Source organism: Ornithorhynchus anatinus, chromosome X1, assembly GCF_004115215.2.
Source record: "Ornithorhynchus anatinus isolate Pmale09 chromosome X1, mOrnAna1.pri.v4, whole genome shotgun sequence".
Lineage (NCBI taxonomy): Eukaryota > Metazoa > Chordata > Mammalia > Monotremata > Ornithorhynchidae > Ornithorhynchus > Ornithorhynchus anatinus.
Genome location: NC_041749.1, coordinates 4131396 through 4143498, shown reverse-complemented (window position 1 = coordinate 4143498; position 12103 = coordinate 4131396). Strand labels below are relative to the sequence as shown.

General features: G+C 63.0%; 1 protein-coding gene across 2 annotated transcripts; it reads right to left on the bottom strand.

Moving 5' to 3' along the window:
- Positions 1 to 12103, bottom strand: RNASEH1 (ribonuclease H1). Of its 2 annotated transcripts, none has more exons than XM_029051396.2 (8): positions 11744 to 12103; positions 10412 to 10518; positions 8192 to 8353; positions 7147 to 7246; positions 5575 to 5629; positions 4905 to 4989; positions 2797 to 2921; positions 1 to 963 (listed from the first exon to the last, which is right to left on the bottom strand). In XM_029051396.2, exons 1-8 carry the CDS (start codon positions 11791 to 11793, stop codon positions 871 to 873), a joined length of 777 nt encoding a protein of 258 aa, XP_028907229.1. In that variant the 5' UTR covers positions 11794 to 12103; the 3' UTR covers positions 1 to 870. The 2 variants fall into 2 exon arrangements, with proteins under 2 accessions (XP_028907229.1, XP_028907228.1); XM_029051395.2 differs by having other exon boundaries at positions 11789 to 11841.

Below are 12103 nucleotides of genomic sequence, written 5' to 3'. Positions count from 1 at the left end.
TTAAGCTAAAACGAAATCTGACTTTATTTTATTTTTTTTTTTTAAAAGGCAAAGCGGAGTTTCTTAGACTGCAAAGGTAGTTTCCGGTGGTGAATGAGGAGGAGAGCCCGATCGGTGCGAGATCCCGGCCAGCCCCTAGAAGCAGCTCGAGCAAAGCCGGGGCAAAATCCGGAGAGGAAAAAGAGGAACCGGTCGTAACGGCGACGTTAACGAGGGCGTCCCTTCGTCCGACCAGAGGAATCTCAGGTAGGGCTTTCACGACCTCCGCCCGCCTGGGCCAAGCTGTCGCGAAGTCTCCGGGATGCATCACCCAGCCGGATGACGGTTCCCGGTTTCGGTTTTTCACTTCCGGCCGGCCGCGCTCGCCCTCGTCGCCTACTAGAAGGCGGATTTCAGTTCCGTCACCCGCCCGCGGCATCCCGCGCATCCGGCTCTCGCGACGAACCCGCTCCCGACGGGAAACCGCCGACTTCGACGGTCCCGAGGGCGTCCGCCGGGGCAGGGAGGATCTGCCTCGGGAGCAAACCGGAACAGGCATCTCCTCCTTCGCGCTCCCCCGCCGAACGGTGCCGCTCGCCGGGAAGGGGATCTACCACGCGGAGCTCCGACGGGCTCGAAATCCCTTCTTCGGGTCCCGGGATCCGCACCGGTCAGCCGCCGCCCGATATCTCCGGGCTAGCGGGGGGGGGGGGGACGGGACGGGACACGGGACGGGACGGGACGGGACCAACCGTTCCAAATGACGGCCGACCGACGGAGGAGGGAAGAGCGGTTCCACCGGTCCGCCGCGGGGGTCCGTCCCGCGGGCGAGCCGTCATCCCCACGCGGGGTCCCGAGGGCCTCGGGGCTCTCCCGGGAGACCGCGGGACGCTACGACGAGTCTTCCGCTTTCCGGGCCCCCTCTCTCGCCAGCCGGTCGGCCTCTTCGTTGCCGACGAATCCCGCGTGTCCGGGAACGTGCACCTGCGGAGTTTAGAGGTCGGGGAGAGGGGTCGGAGACCCGATCCGGGAAGCCTCGCCCACCCGGAGACGTCCAGGGATCGGGTTCCGAGGCCCCTCTCCCGCCGGACCCCGCCGGGAGGCCGGCGAGGGAGAGCGGATGTCCGGGACAAACGTCGCCGGGTGACGGCGCTCGCCTCCGACTCGGGTCTCCATCTCACATCAGTGGGGTGGACGCCTCGGGAGGGGGCCCCGGAGAAGCGCTCAGCACGGTGCTCTGCCCCTAGTGAGCGCTTGACCGACACCAACGTCGTCATTAAAGAGTATCGGTAAGCGCCGGGCAGATACCCGGAGGGGGGAAGCGGCGACCGCGGCCCGCGTCAAGCGCTTAACTGGGTGCCGGACGCCGGGCCGGGAGGCGGCGTGGCTCGGTGGAAGAGAGCCCGGGCTTGGGAGTCGGAGGTCGTGAGTTCGACTCCCGGCTCTGCCACTCGTCCGCCGGGTGACCGTGGGCGAGTCGCTTCGCTCCTCTGGGCCTCGGTTCCCTCGTCTGCAGAACGGGGATTAACCACGAGCCCCGCGTGGGACGACCCGATGAGCCCGCATCTCCGCCGGCGCTTAGAACGGTGCTCGGCGCGTAGGGAGCGCTTAACGGACCCCGCCGTCATTGCTGTTTACCGAGCGCCGGGGTTAGAACCCAGGTCCCCCGACCGGTCGGGCGAAGCGCGGAGGCAGCCCTGCTTCTTTTCGGCTTAGGAGGGCCGAGCCGCGAGGAGGCGAAACCCTACGAGGCGGCGGGGAGGGCGGAGTTTCAGGCTCCTCGCGGCTCGGCCCTCCTAAGCCGAAAAGAAGCAGGGCTGCCTCCGCGCTTCGCCCGACCGGTCGGGGCACCCGGGTTCTAATCCCGGCTCTGCCGCCGGCCTTCTGTGGGACCCGGGCCGAACCGCTTCGCTGATCCCGGCCTCAGCTGGCTCAGCTGTAAAACGGGGACTGAGCCCGGCCCGCCCCACGGGGGACGGGGACCGCGTCCCACCCCGTTTGCTTGCGACGACGACAACGGCGCTGTCCGTTAAGCGCTCACTGTGTGCCCAGCACTGGGGAGACGAGGCGATCAGGTTGTCCCAGGTGGGGCCCACGGGCTCCGTCCCCACTTTACAGATGAGAGCACCGAGGCAAAGAGAAGTGAAGCGACTTGCCCAGAGTCACGCAGCCGACAGGGGGCGGAGCCGAGATCAGAACTCACGGCGTCTGACCCCTCAGCCCGGGGGTCTTCCACTAAGCCACACCGCTTGGGCTCGGGAGTCGGAGGTCGTGGGTTCCAATCCCGCCTCCGCCCCTTGTCGGCTGCGTGACCTCGGGCAAGCCGCTTAACAGTAATAACGTCGGTATCCGTTAAGCGCTTACTCTGTGCAGAGCGCCGTTCTAAGCGCCGGGGGAGATACGGGGGAATCGGGTCGTCCCACGTGAGGCTCGCGGTTAATCCCCATTTTCCAGATGAGGTCGCTGAGGCGCCGAGAAGCGAAGCGACTCGCCCACGGTCACCCGGCTGCCAAGGGGCAGAGCCGGGAGTCGAACCCATGACCTCTGACTCCGAAGCCCGGGCCCTTGCCGCTGAGCCACGCAGCTTCCCAAAGCTTTCCCAGAGAGCGCCGAACCTCTCTCTGCGCCTCAGTTCCCTCCTCCGTAAGATGGGGATGGCGACCGGGAGCCCCACGCGGGACCGCCCGTTGACCCCGCATCCGCCCCGGCGCCGAGACCGGTGCCCGGCCCAGAGTAAGCGCCGAGCGGACACCGCCAGCGTCGTCAGGATCGTTATGACACGAAATGAAACGGGAGAAAAATAAGCCCGTCACTGACCCACTGAATATCCATTCCCCGCGTAAGCTCGTCTAGCTTGATGAAGTCTTCTTTGTTGATGACGTCCTTCCCGGTGCTGGTCTTCCAGCCGTTTTCCTTCCAGCCCTTAACCCAGCTGGTGATGCCTGAGGCGGAAAAACACAGAATGAAGTCCCCGCCTTCTCCGGGGCCACGCTGAGACGCCGGCCTCGAGCCGCGGGGACGTCCAGACTCGGCCCGGGGCGTCCGCGTCTCCGGGGCTCTGCCCGGGATTTCCAGGAAAGCCTCCTTCGCCAAACCCTCCCGCGCGGGGCCCGGGAATTAACGGGAACCGCGGGAAGGACCGGAAGCGCTAGGCGTCTAACTAGCCGTTGCCTTGTCGGTGTATCGCTACGTCCTACTCCCCCGGGCGCTTCGGACGGTGCTCTGCGCACAGTAGGTGCTCAGTAAGTAATAATGACCACTGTACTCGTTAAGCGCCTACTCTGTGGCAAGCACCGGGGTAGATACGACTTAATCGGCTTGGCCGCGGTCTAACCATCGACTGACTTCTCGCTTCGCTTCCAAGACGGAATATTTAAACCCCATGCCCCAGGTCATTTATCAATCATAATAATGACGACGATGATGACGGCCATGTCTGTTAAGCGCTTACTCTGTTCCGAGCACTGGGGGAGATGCGAGTTAACCGGGTTGGACGCGGCCTAACGATCGACTGACTTCTCGCTCTGCTTCCGAGACGGAATATTTAAACCCCATGCCCCAGGTCATTTATCAATTATAATAATAATAACGATGACGATGATGGCGATGTCTGTTAAGCGCTTACTCTGTGCCAAGCACCGTTCCGAGCACTGGGGTAGATGCGAGTTAACCGGGTTGGACGCGGCCTAACGATCGACTGACTTCTCGCTCTGCTTCCGAGACGGAATATTTGAATCCCATGGCCCAGGTCATTTATCAATTATAATAATAATAACGATGATGGCGATGTCTGTTAAGCGCTTACTCTGCGCCAAGCACCGTTCCGAGCACTGGGGTAGATACGAGTTAATCGGGCTGGACACAGGCTAACGATCGACTGACCTCTCGCTGTGCTTCCGAGATGGAATATTTACATCCCATGCCCTAAGTCATTCATCAATAATAATGACGAAGGTGATATTTGTTAAGTGCTTCCTATGTGCGCAGCACTGTTCTAAGCGCCGGGGTAGATGCAAGGTCAGGAGGTCGTCCCACGTGGGGCTCACGGTCTTCATCCCCATTTTCCAGATGAGGTTGCTGAGGCCCGGAGGAGTTGTTTATAATAATGACGGGATTGGTTAAACCCTCACCAGGTGCAAAGCACCGTTCTAAGCGCTGGGGGAGACACAAGGCGATCGGGTTGTCCCACGTGGGAGTGACCTGCCCGAAGTCACACAGCTGACAAGCGGCGGAGCCGGGATTTGAACCCGTGACCGCGACGGGGAGCTCGCTGTGGGCAGGGAACGCGTCTGCGTTACCGTCCTCTCCCAAGCGCTCAGTACAGTGCTCTGCACGCAGTAAGCGCTCAGTAAATACAACCGAAGGCCTGAAATGTTTCTTCCTCCCAAGCTCTCAGAAGACGTACGGCGTTTTCCACGCGTGCGACCCCTGGAGCCCACCGACCCACCTGATAGCTTGGCACATAGTAAGCGCCTAAATACCATCATCATCATCATCGTCGTGTCTCCCACCCGACCCCCGGTTCTGGAAGGCGGTGACGAGCCAGTGACGGCGCGCGCTCCTCTCCCCGGCGCTCGGTACAGTGTTCCGAACCGAAGACGGCCTGCCGGACATCGCGCGGGAAAAGGGCGACCACTCGGTCCCCGTCCATTCCCGGGCGCCGACTACGCGCAGAGCGCCGCACTCGGCCCCGGGGCACCCGGCCGGCGCCCCCGGTCCACCCCGGACCCTCGGGGCCCCGGCGGGTCCCCGTGGGCGTGACGACGGTCCGAGCGACGCCGGGCGCTCGCCCGGCCGCTCGCCCGCGTTCACCGGGCGCCTACCGCGTGCGGCCCACTGTGCCGAGCGCTCGGAAAGTCCGGCGGGGCAACACCCCTCCCTCCCCGGCCCGAGTCTCCCGAAACAAACCGGCCGAGGCGGCTCACCGTTTATGGTGAACATGCTGTCCGTGTAGAGGACCAGTTTGTCGATGTTCTGATTCTTCGCCTGCTCGATGGCCCTGCAGGCCGCCTTCAAGGGAAAAGTTTCGAAAGCTCTCGAAAAAGGTTCCGTTTTCAAAATCCTCGCCGTGAGGTTTTGGGGGGGGGGGGGGGGGGGGGGGGGAGGGCGGGGCGGCCGCCATTCCTCTTCGACTGAGCTACGGCCGGTCGAGTCACCCCCTTCCTAAATGAGGAGGAGCTGATGATTCGGCCCCAGCCAACGGGCGCAAAGCGTCATTCAGTCCCCTATTTATTTCGTGAACGAGGTGTCCGTCCCCTTGACTCTATTTATCGCGATGTCGTCGTCTCGTTTTTGTCCGTCTCTCTCCCCCCATTAGACGGCGGGGACGGTCTCTATTCTGTTGCCCAATTGTCCGTTCCAAGCGCTCAGAACAGTGCTCCGCACCTAGTAAGCGCTCGATAAATACTACTGAAGCAACGAAGGAACCCCAGAGGCGTCTATTCTGCAGGTCCCGACACGTGGGCTCCCCAGACGTTATAAAAATACCCGGTTTGGCCCTTACGGAGAGGAAATCCGACGGTGGATAAAGACGCGTGGTTCGTTTTTCCCTTTTTATTTACGAAACAGTACGGGACGGAGCGGGCTCCGACTTACGTGGATTTCCGCTCTTTGATTCGTCTGACGTCCGGGGAGCCTGTCGCCGACATTTCTGTTGTAAAGATCATCGGAAGCCAGCTTTTAGGTTTTCAAAAAGCACCGCAGAAACTGAGAAGCCTTCTCTCTCCAGAGGGAGAAGGCAAATTAGGCCCCCGCTGAAAGAGAAGCAGCGTGGCCTAGTGGCTACAGTGGCTACAGCCACTAGTGGCTATCATTAAGTGATAATAATGATAATAATAATAATGATAACGTTGGTATTTGTTAAGCGCTTACTACGTGCCCAGCACTGTTCTAAGCGCTGGGGTAGACGCGGCGGAATCAGGATGTCCCACGCGGGGCTCACGGGCTTCATCCCCATTTCGCAGAGGAGGCAACTGAGGCCCAGAGAAGTGAAGTGACTCGCCCGCAGTCACACGGCTGACGGGTGGCAAAGCCGGGATTCGAACTCATGACCTCTGACTCCAAAGCGCAGGCTCTTTCCACTGAGCCACGCTGCTTCTCTAACAATAACAACAATAATCAATAACAATAATAACGGTATTTGTTAAGCGCTCGCTGTGGGCCAAGCACTGTTCTAAGCGCTGGGGGAGATACAAGGTCATGAGGTTGTCCCACGTGGGGCTCACAGTCAGCGCGGCTCGGTGGAAAGAGCCCGGGCTTGGGAGTCACAGGTCATGGGTTCTAATCCCGGCTCCACCACCTGTCTGCTGCGTGACCCCGGGCGAGTCGCCTCACTTCCCGGGCCTCAGTGGTCTCATCTGCAAAAATGGGGATTAAACAACGTGAGCCCCCCGTGGGACTATCTGATTAACCTGTACCTACTCCAGCGCTCAGAACGGTGCTCCGCACATAGTGGCAGCGTGAGAAGCAGTGTGGCTCAGTGGCAAGAGCCCGGGCTCGGGAGTCGGAGGTCACGGGTGCGGATCCCGGATCCGCCACTCGTCAGCCGTGGGACCGTGGGCGAGTCACTTCACTTCTCTGGGCCTCGGTTCCCGCATCTGTAAAACGGGGATGAAGACTTTGAGCCCCAGGTGGGACGACCCGATGACCCTTTAATCTGCCCCCCAGCGCTTGGAACAGTTGCTCCGCACATAGTAAGCGCTTAAATACCAACACAGTAAGGGCTTAAATGCTCTGCGCGTAGTAAGCACTTAAATACCAACACAGTAAGCGCCTAACACATACCATAATTATTATTATTATTATTATTAAGCGCTTAATGAATACAACCGATCGGCCGGATGACGACGCTGACCGGATCCCGGTCGGGTTTCGGATTCTTCTGACGCCCGGCCAGGGCGGGAGTGAATTGCCGCTAGAGAAGGGGCCTGGGGGAGCCCCGGGTGGATGCCCCGGGCGAGCCCCAGGCAGACGCCCCGGACGAGCCCCGGACGGACGCCCCGGACGAGCCCCGGACGGACGCCCCGGACGAGCCCCGGACGGACGCCCCGGACGAGCCCCGGACGGACGCCCCGGACGAGCCCCGGACGGACGCCCCGGACGGACGCCCCGGACGGACGCCCCGGACGAGCCCCGGAGCAGCCCCCCGTTGGTCCGCCCAGCACTTACAGAGGATGGCCGGGCCCCCAGTAGATGCCGATGCCGGCCCGCGCCCGTCTCCGCCCGTTACTCCAGCAGCAGCCGTCGGTGTACACGACGGCGGACTCGCCTGTCCGACAGAGGGACGCCGACTCTGGGTCATCCGGCCCAAAGCGATCGGCGGCCCGGGAGCGGAGCACCGCGCGGAGCGCTCGGGAAGGCACGGATACCGCGGGCTCGGAAGACGCGCTCCCCGGCCCCGACCCGATTGCGGGCTAGGGTCAGAGAGAGAGCGGGGACGGTGGGATGGGGGAGACGCCGGCACGGGAGAGAGGCTGGGGAGGGGGAGAGAGAGAGACCCGGGGGGGATAGACACCGGTAGGGGAGACAGAGATCGGTAGGGGAGAGAGAGAGACCGGGGGGAAAGAGAGAGACGGGGGAGAGACGTGGACCGGGGGGGGGGGGGGGGGGGCGGAGAGAGAGACGGGGGGTGAGACAGAGACTCGGTGGAGCGGGAGAGAGGGAGCGGTGGGGAGAGACAGAGACTGGAGGGGAGAGAGACTGAGGGGAGAGAGAGACCGGAGGGAGAGACCGGGGGGTGAGGCAGAGACTGCGGGGGGCGGAGAGAGACCTGAGAGAGACCGGGGGGGTGAGACAGAGAGAGATCGGGGGAGAGACAGACCAGAGGCAGAGACGGGGGGGCGGGTAAGACAGAGACTGGGGGTGGGGAGAGAGAGAGAGCGCAGGGGAAGGGAGAGACAGAGATCGGGGGAGACACCGGCGGGGGGGAGAGGAGAGACCGGGGGGGGGGTCGGGGGTCGGGGGTCTGCGGGGGAAGAAGGGGGAGGGAGAGAAGGACGGAGGAGAAGAGAGCCGCGGGGAGGCCGGGAAGGGGGGAGACAGAGCAGAAGCAAGGGTCGGGGGCGGAGAAAGCAGGAGGAGGAAAGGAGGAGAGAGCCCCGGGGAGGGGGAGAGACCACAAAAAAAGAAAAGGATCCCTCCCCCTCCCCGAAGTCATCATAATAATGGCATTTATTAAGCGCCCACTACGTGCGAAGCGCCGGGGGCCACCTACCCACGTAAGAGAACTCGTCTCTGCTGACGAGAGGCTCCGGGCCGGGCTGGGGCTTGGGGTGTTTGGCCGGGGGCTCGTCGCGGTCAGGGGAGGACGGTTCCCGGCCCCTCTTCTCCGCCGGGCTGCCCGGCCCCGCCTCGCTCTCGCCGACGCTCTTCTGGCCTGAAAAGACGGAGAACGGAAGTCCCCGGATTCCCCTTCCTACGGGAGCGGCGAGAGACCCCCAGATTCCCATTCCTACAGAAATGGTGAGCGATCCCCAGATTCCCGTTCCTACGGGAGCGGCGAGAGATCCCCAGATTCCCCTTTCTACGGGAGCGGCGAGAGACCTCCAGATTCCCATTCCTACAGAAATGGTGAGAGATCCCCAGATTCCCCTCCCTAGGGGGCGGCGAGAGATCCCCAGATTCCCGTTCCTACGGGAGCGGCGAGAGACCCCCAGATTCCCGTTCCTACGGGAGCGGCGAGAGACCCCCAGATTCCCGTTCCTACGGGAGCGGCGAGAAACGCCCAGATTCCCGTTCCTACGGGAGCGGCGAGAGATCCCCAGATTCCCGTTCCTGCGAGAGATCCCCAGATTCCCGTTCCTACGGGAGCGGCGAGAAACGCCCAGATTCCCGTTCCTACGGGGGCGGCGAGAGATCCCCAGATTCCCGTTCCTACGGGAGCGGCGAGAGACCCCCAGATTCCCGTTCCTACGGGAGCGGCGAGAAATGCCCAGATTCCCGTTCCTACGGGAGCGGCGAGAGACCCCCAGATTCCCGTTCCTACGGGAGCGGCGAGAAACGCCCAGATTCCCGTTCCTACGGGGGCGGCGAGAGATCCCCAGATTCCCGTTCCTGCGAGAGATCCCCAGATTCCCCTTCCTACGGGAGCGGCGGGAGATCCCCAGATCCCCGTTCCTACGGGAGCGGTGACAACTCCGAAGGAGGAGCGTCCGTTCGAACGGTCGAGGAACTCGATCGAGGGAAAACCGGGGCCCGGCGGCACCGCTGTCCCGCTTGACGGGGCGGGTTAAGATGAGAGGCGGCGTGGCCCGGCGGCTAGAGGCCGGGCAGTCGGAAGGTCGTGGGTTCGAATCCCCGCTCCGCCCCTTGTCCGCCGGGTGACCTTGGGCCAGTCGTTTCTCTGACCTCGGTTCCCTCCTCCGGAAAATGGGGACGAAGACTGGGAGCCCAACATAGGACCGGGACTCCACCGACAGAGCCCGGGCTCTTTCCGTTCATTCATTCATTCAACAGTATTTATCGAGCGCTTACTACGTGCAGAGCGCTGTACTAAGCGCTTGGAATGGACAGATCGGCAACAGACAGAGACGGTCCCCGCCCTCTGACGGGCTCCCGGTCTAATCGGGGGAGACGGCCGGACGAGGACGATGGCGATAAATAGAATCAAGACTTTCCGCTAAGCCACGCTACCCTCTGATTCCCACGCCCGTGCTCTTTCCACTATAATAATAACGCTATTTATTGAGCGCTTCCTATGTGCCGAGCACCGTTCTAAGCACTGGGGGAGATCCAAGGTCATCGGGTTGCCCCACGTGGGGCTCACAGTCTTCACCCCTCTTTTACGGATGAGGCGACTGAGGCCCGGAGAAGCGAAGGGACTTGCCCAAGGTCACCCAGCTGACAGGCGGCAGAGACGGGATTAGAACCCGTGACCTCTGACTCCCAAGCCCGGGCTCTGTCCATTGAGCCGCGCTGCTTCTGTAACTGTTCATTCAATTGTATTTACCGAGCGCTCGCTCTGCGCAGGGCGCCGTACTAGACGCTCGGAAGGTAGAACTCGGCGACAGAGCGCTCACTCTGGGCCGAACGCCGTACTAGACGCTCGGAAGGTGCAATTCGGCGACAGATAGAGGGCTCAGTCTGGGCCGAGCGCCGTGCTAGGCGCTCGGAAGGTAGAAACCCGGCCACAGAGCTCTCACTCTGGGCCGAACGCCGCACTAGACGCTTGGAAGGTAGAATTCGGCGACAGATAGAGCCCTCACTCTGGGCCGAACGCCGTACTAGACGCTCGGAAGGTGCAATTCGGCGACAGATAGAGGGCTCAGTCTGGGCCGAGCGCCGTGCTAGGCGCTCGGAAGGTAGAATCCGGCGACAGAGCGCTCACTCTGGGCCGAACGCCGTGCTAGGCGCTTGGAAGGCGGCATGGGGGGAGAGGTAGAGCGCCGACTGCGTGCGGAGCGTCGCGGTGAGCCCCGGGGGGCCGGGCGGGTACCTGCGGGGCCGTCCCGCCCGCGGACAAAGGCCCAGGCCTCCTCCTCCGTGGCGAACTTCTTGAAGCGGGCGGCGGGGAAGCCGTTCACCTCGTCTTTACACTCCTTCCTGAAAGAGAGGACGCCGGCCCGTTCCTCCCGCCCGCCGATCCCGGAAAAGCACGGCCTGTGCACCGAGCGCTCACCGTGCGCAGAGCGCCGGACGCGGCGCTCGGAGAGCAGCGTCGGGCAACGGAGGGAGGGAGGGAGGGAGGGAGGGAGGGAGGGAGGGAGAGGCGCCATCCCCGCCCCGTCTACAAGGGCACCGTTCTAAGCGCTCGGATCATCACCCTCGTGACGCTAGCGGGGAAGCCCTCACTAGGTGCCGAGCGCCGTTCTAAGCGCCGAGGCGACGATCATCACGGGGGTAGTTTTGTAGGCGTTTACGAGGTGCCGAGCGCCGTTCTAAGCGCCGAGGTGACAATCCCGATAGTATCTGTTAGGAGCTTACTAGGCGCCCAACACCGTTCTGAGTCCTGAGCAGCGTGGCTCAGCGGAAAGAGCCCGGGCTTTGGAGTCAGAGATCGTGAGTTCGAATCCCGGCTCGGCCACTCGTCGGCCGTGGGACTGGGGGCCAGTCCCTTGGCCTCTCTGGGCCTCGGTGACCTCATCCGGAAAACGGGGATGAAGACGGTGAGCCCCACGTGGGACCACCCGATTCCCCCGTGCGTCTCCCCCGGCGCTCGGCACTTAGGGAGCGCTTAACAGATACCAACGTCATTATTATTGCTCAGTACGTAGTACGCGCTTAACAGATACAACGTTATTATAACAATGGTGTTTGTTAGGCGCTCCTCAAGTGCCAAGCGTCGTGCTAGGCGCTGAGGGGGGGAGGGGAAATACAATAATAATGCTATTGAAGCGCTTCCTAGGTGCGGAGCACTGTTCTAAGCGCCGGGATGGACGGAATGGACGGATGGATGGATGGATGGATGGACGGACGGACGGACGGACGGACAGTGGGCAAGGACCGTCCCTATCTGTTGCCGACTCGTCCGTTCCAAGCGCTCGGTACAGTGTTCTGCACAGAGTAAGCGCCCAATAAATAGTACTGGATGAATGAACAGAAGGTGGTCGCGTGGGGCTCCCAGTCTTCACCCCCACCTCGCAGACGGGGTCACTGAGGCCCGGTGGAGTGACCGGCCCCCCGGTCGCCCTGCCGCCGGCGGGCGGGATTCGAACCCAGGCCCTCGGACTCCGGAGGCCGGGCCGGCCCCAGCCCGGCGGCCAGCGCGGGGCTCGGCACCTCGGCAGGGCCCGGGGGGGGAGGGGGTCGGGGGTCAAGAGGGTCGGACCAGGTGTGATAGACGCCGGGCCTGCGGCCGCGCCGGACGGCGTACAACATGGAGACGCCGCAGCTGGAGCTGGAAGAGGAGCTGGAGCAGGAGCCGGAGCCGCTGCGGGAGCTGGAGAAGAAGGAGCCGGAGCCGCTGCGGGAGCTGGAAAGGGAGCCGGAAAAGGAGCCGGGGCGAGAGCTGGAGCCGCAGCTGGGAAAGGAGCTGATGCAGGAGCTGGGGCAGGAGCCGGAGCTGGAAGTGGAGCTGGAGAAGGAGCCGGAGCCGGTGCGGGAGCTGGAAAAGGAGCTGGAGAAGGAGCCGGAGCCGGTGCGGGAGCTGGAAAAGGAGCCGGAGCCGGAGCCGGTGCAGGAGCCGGAA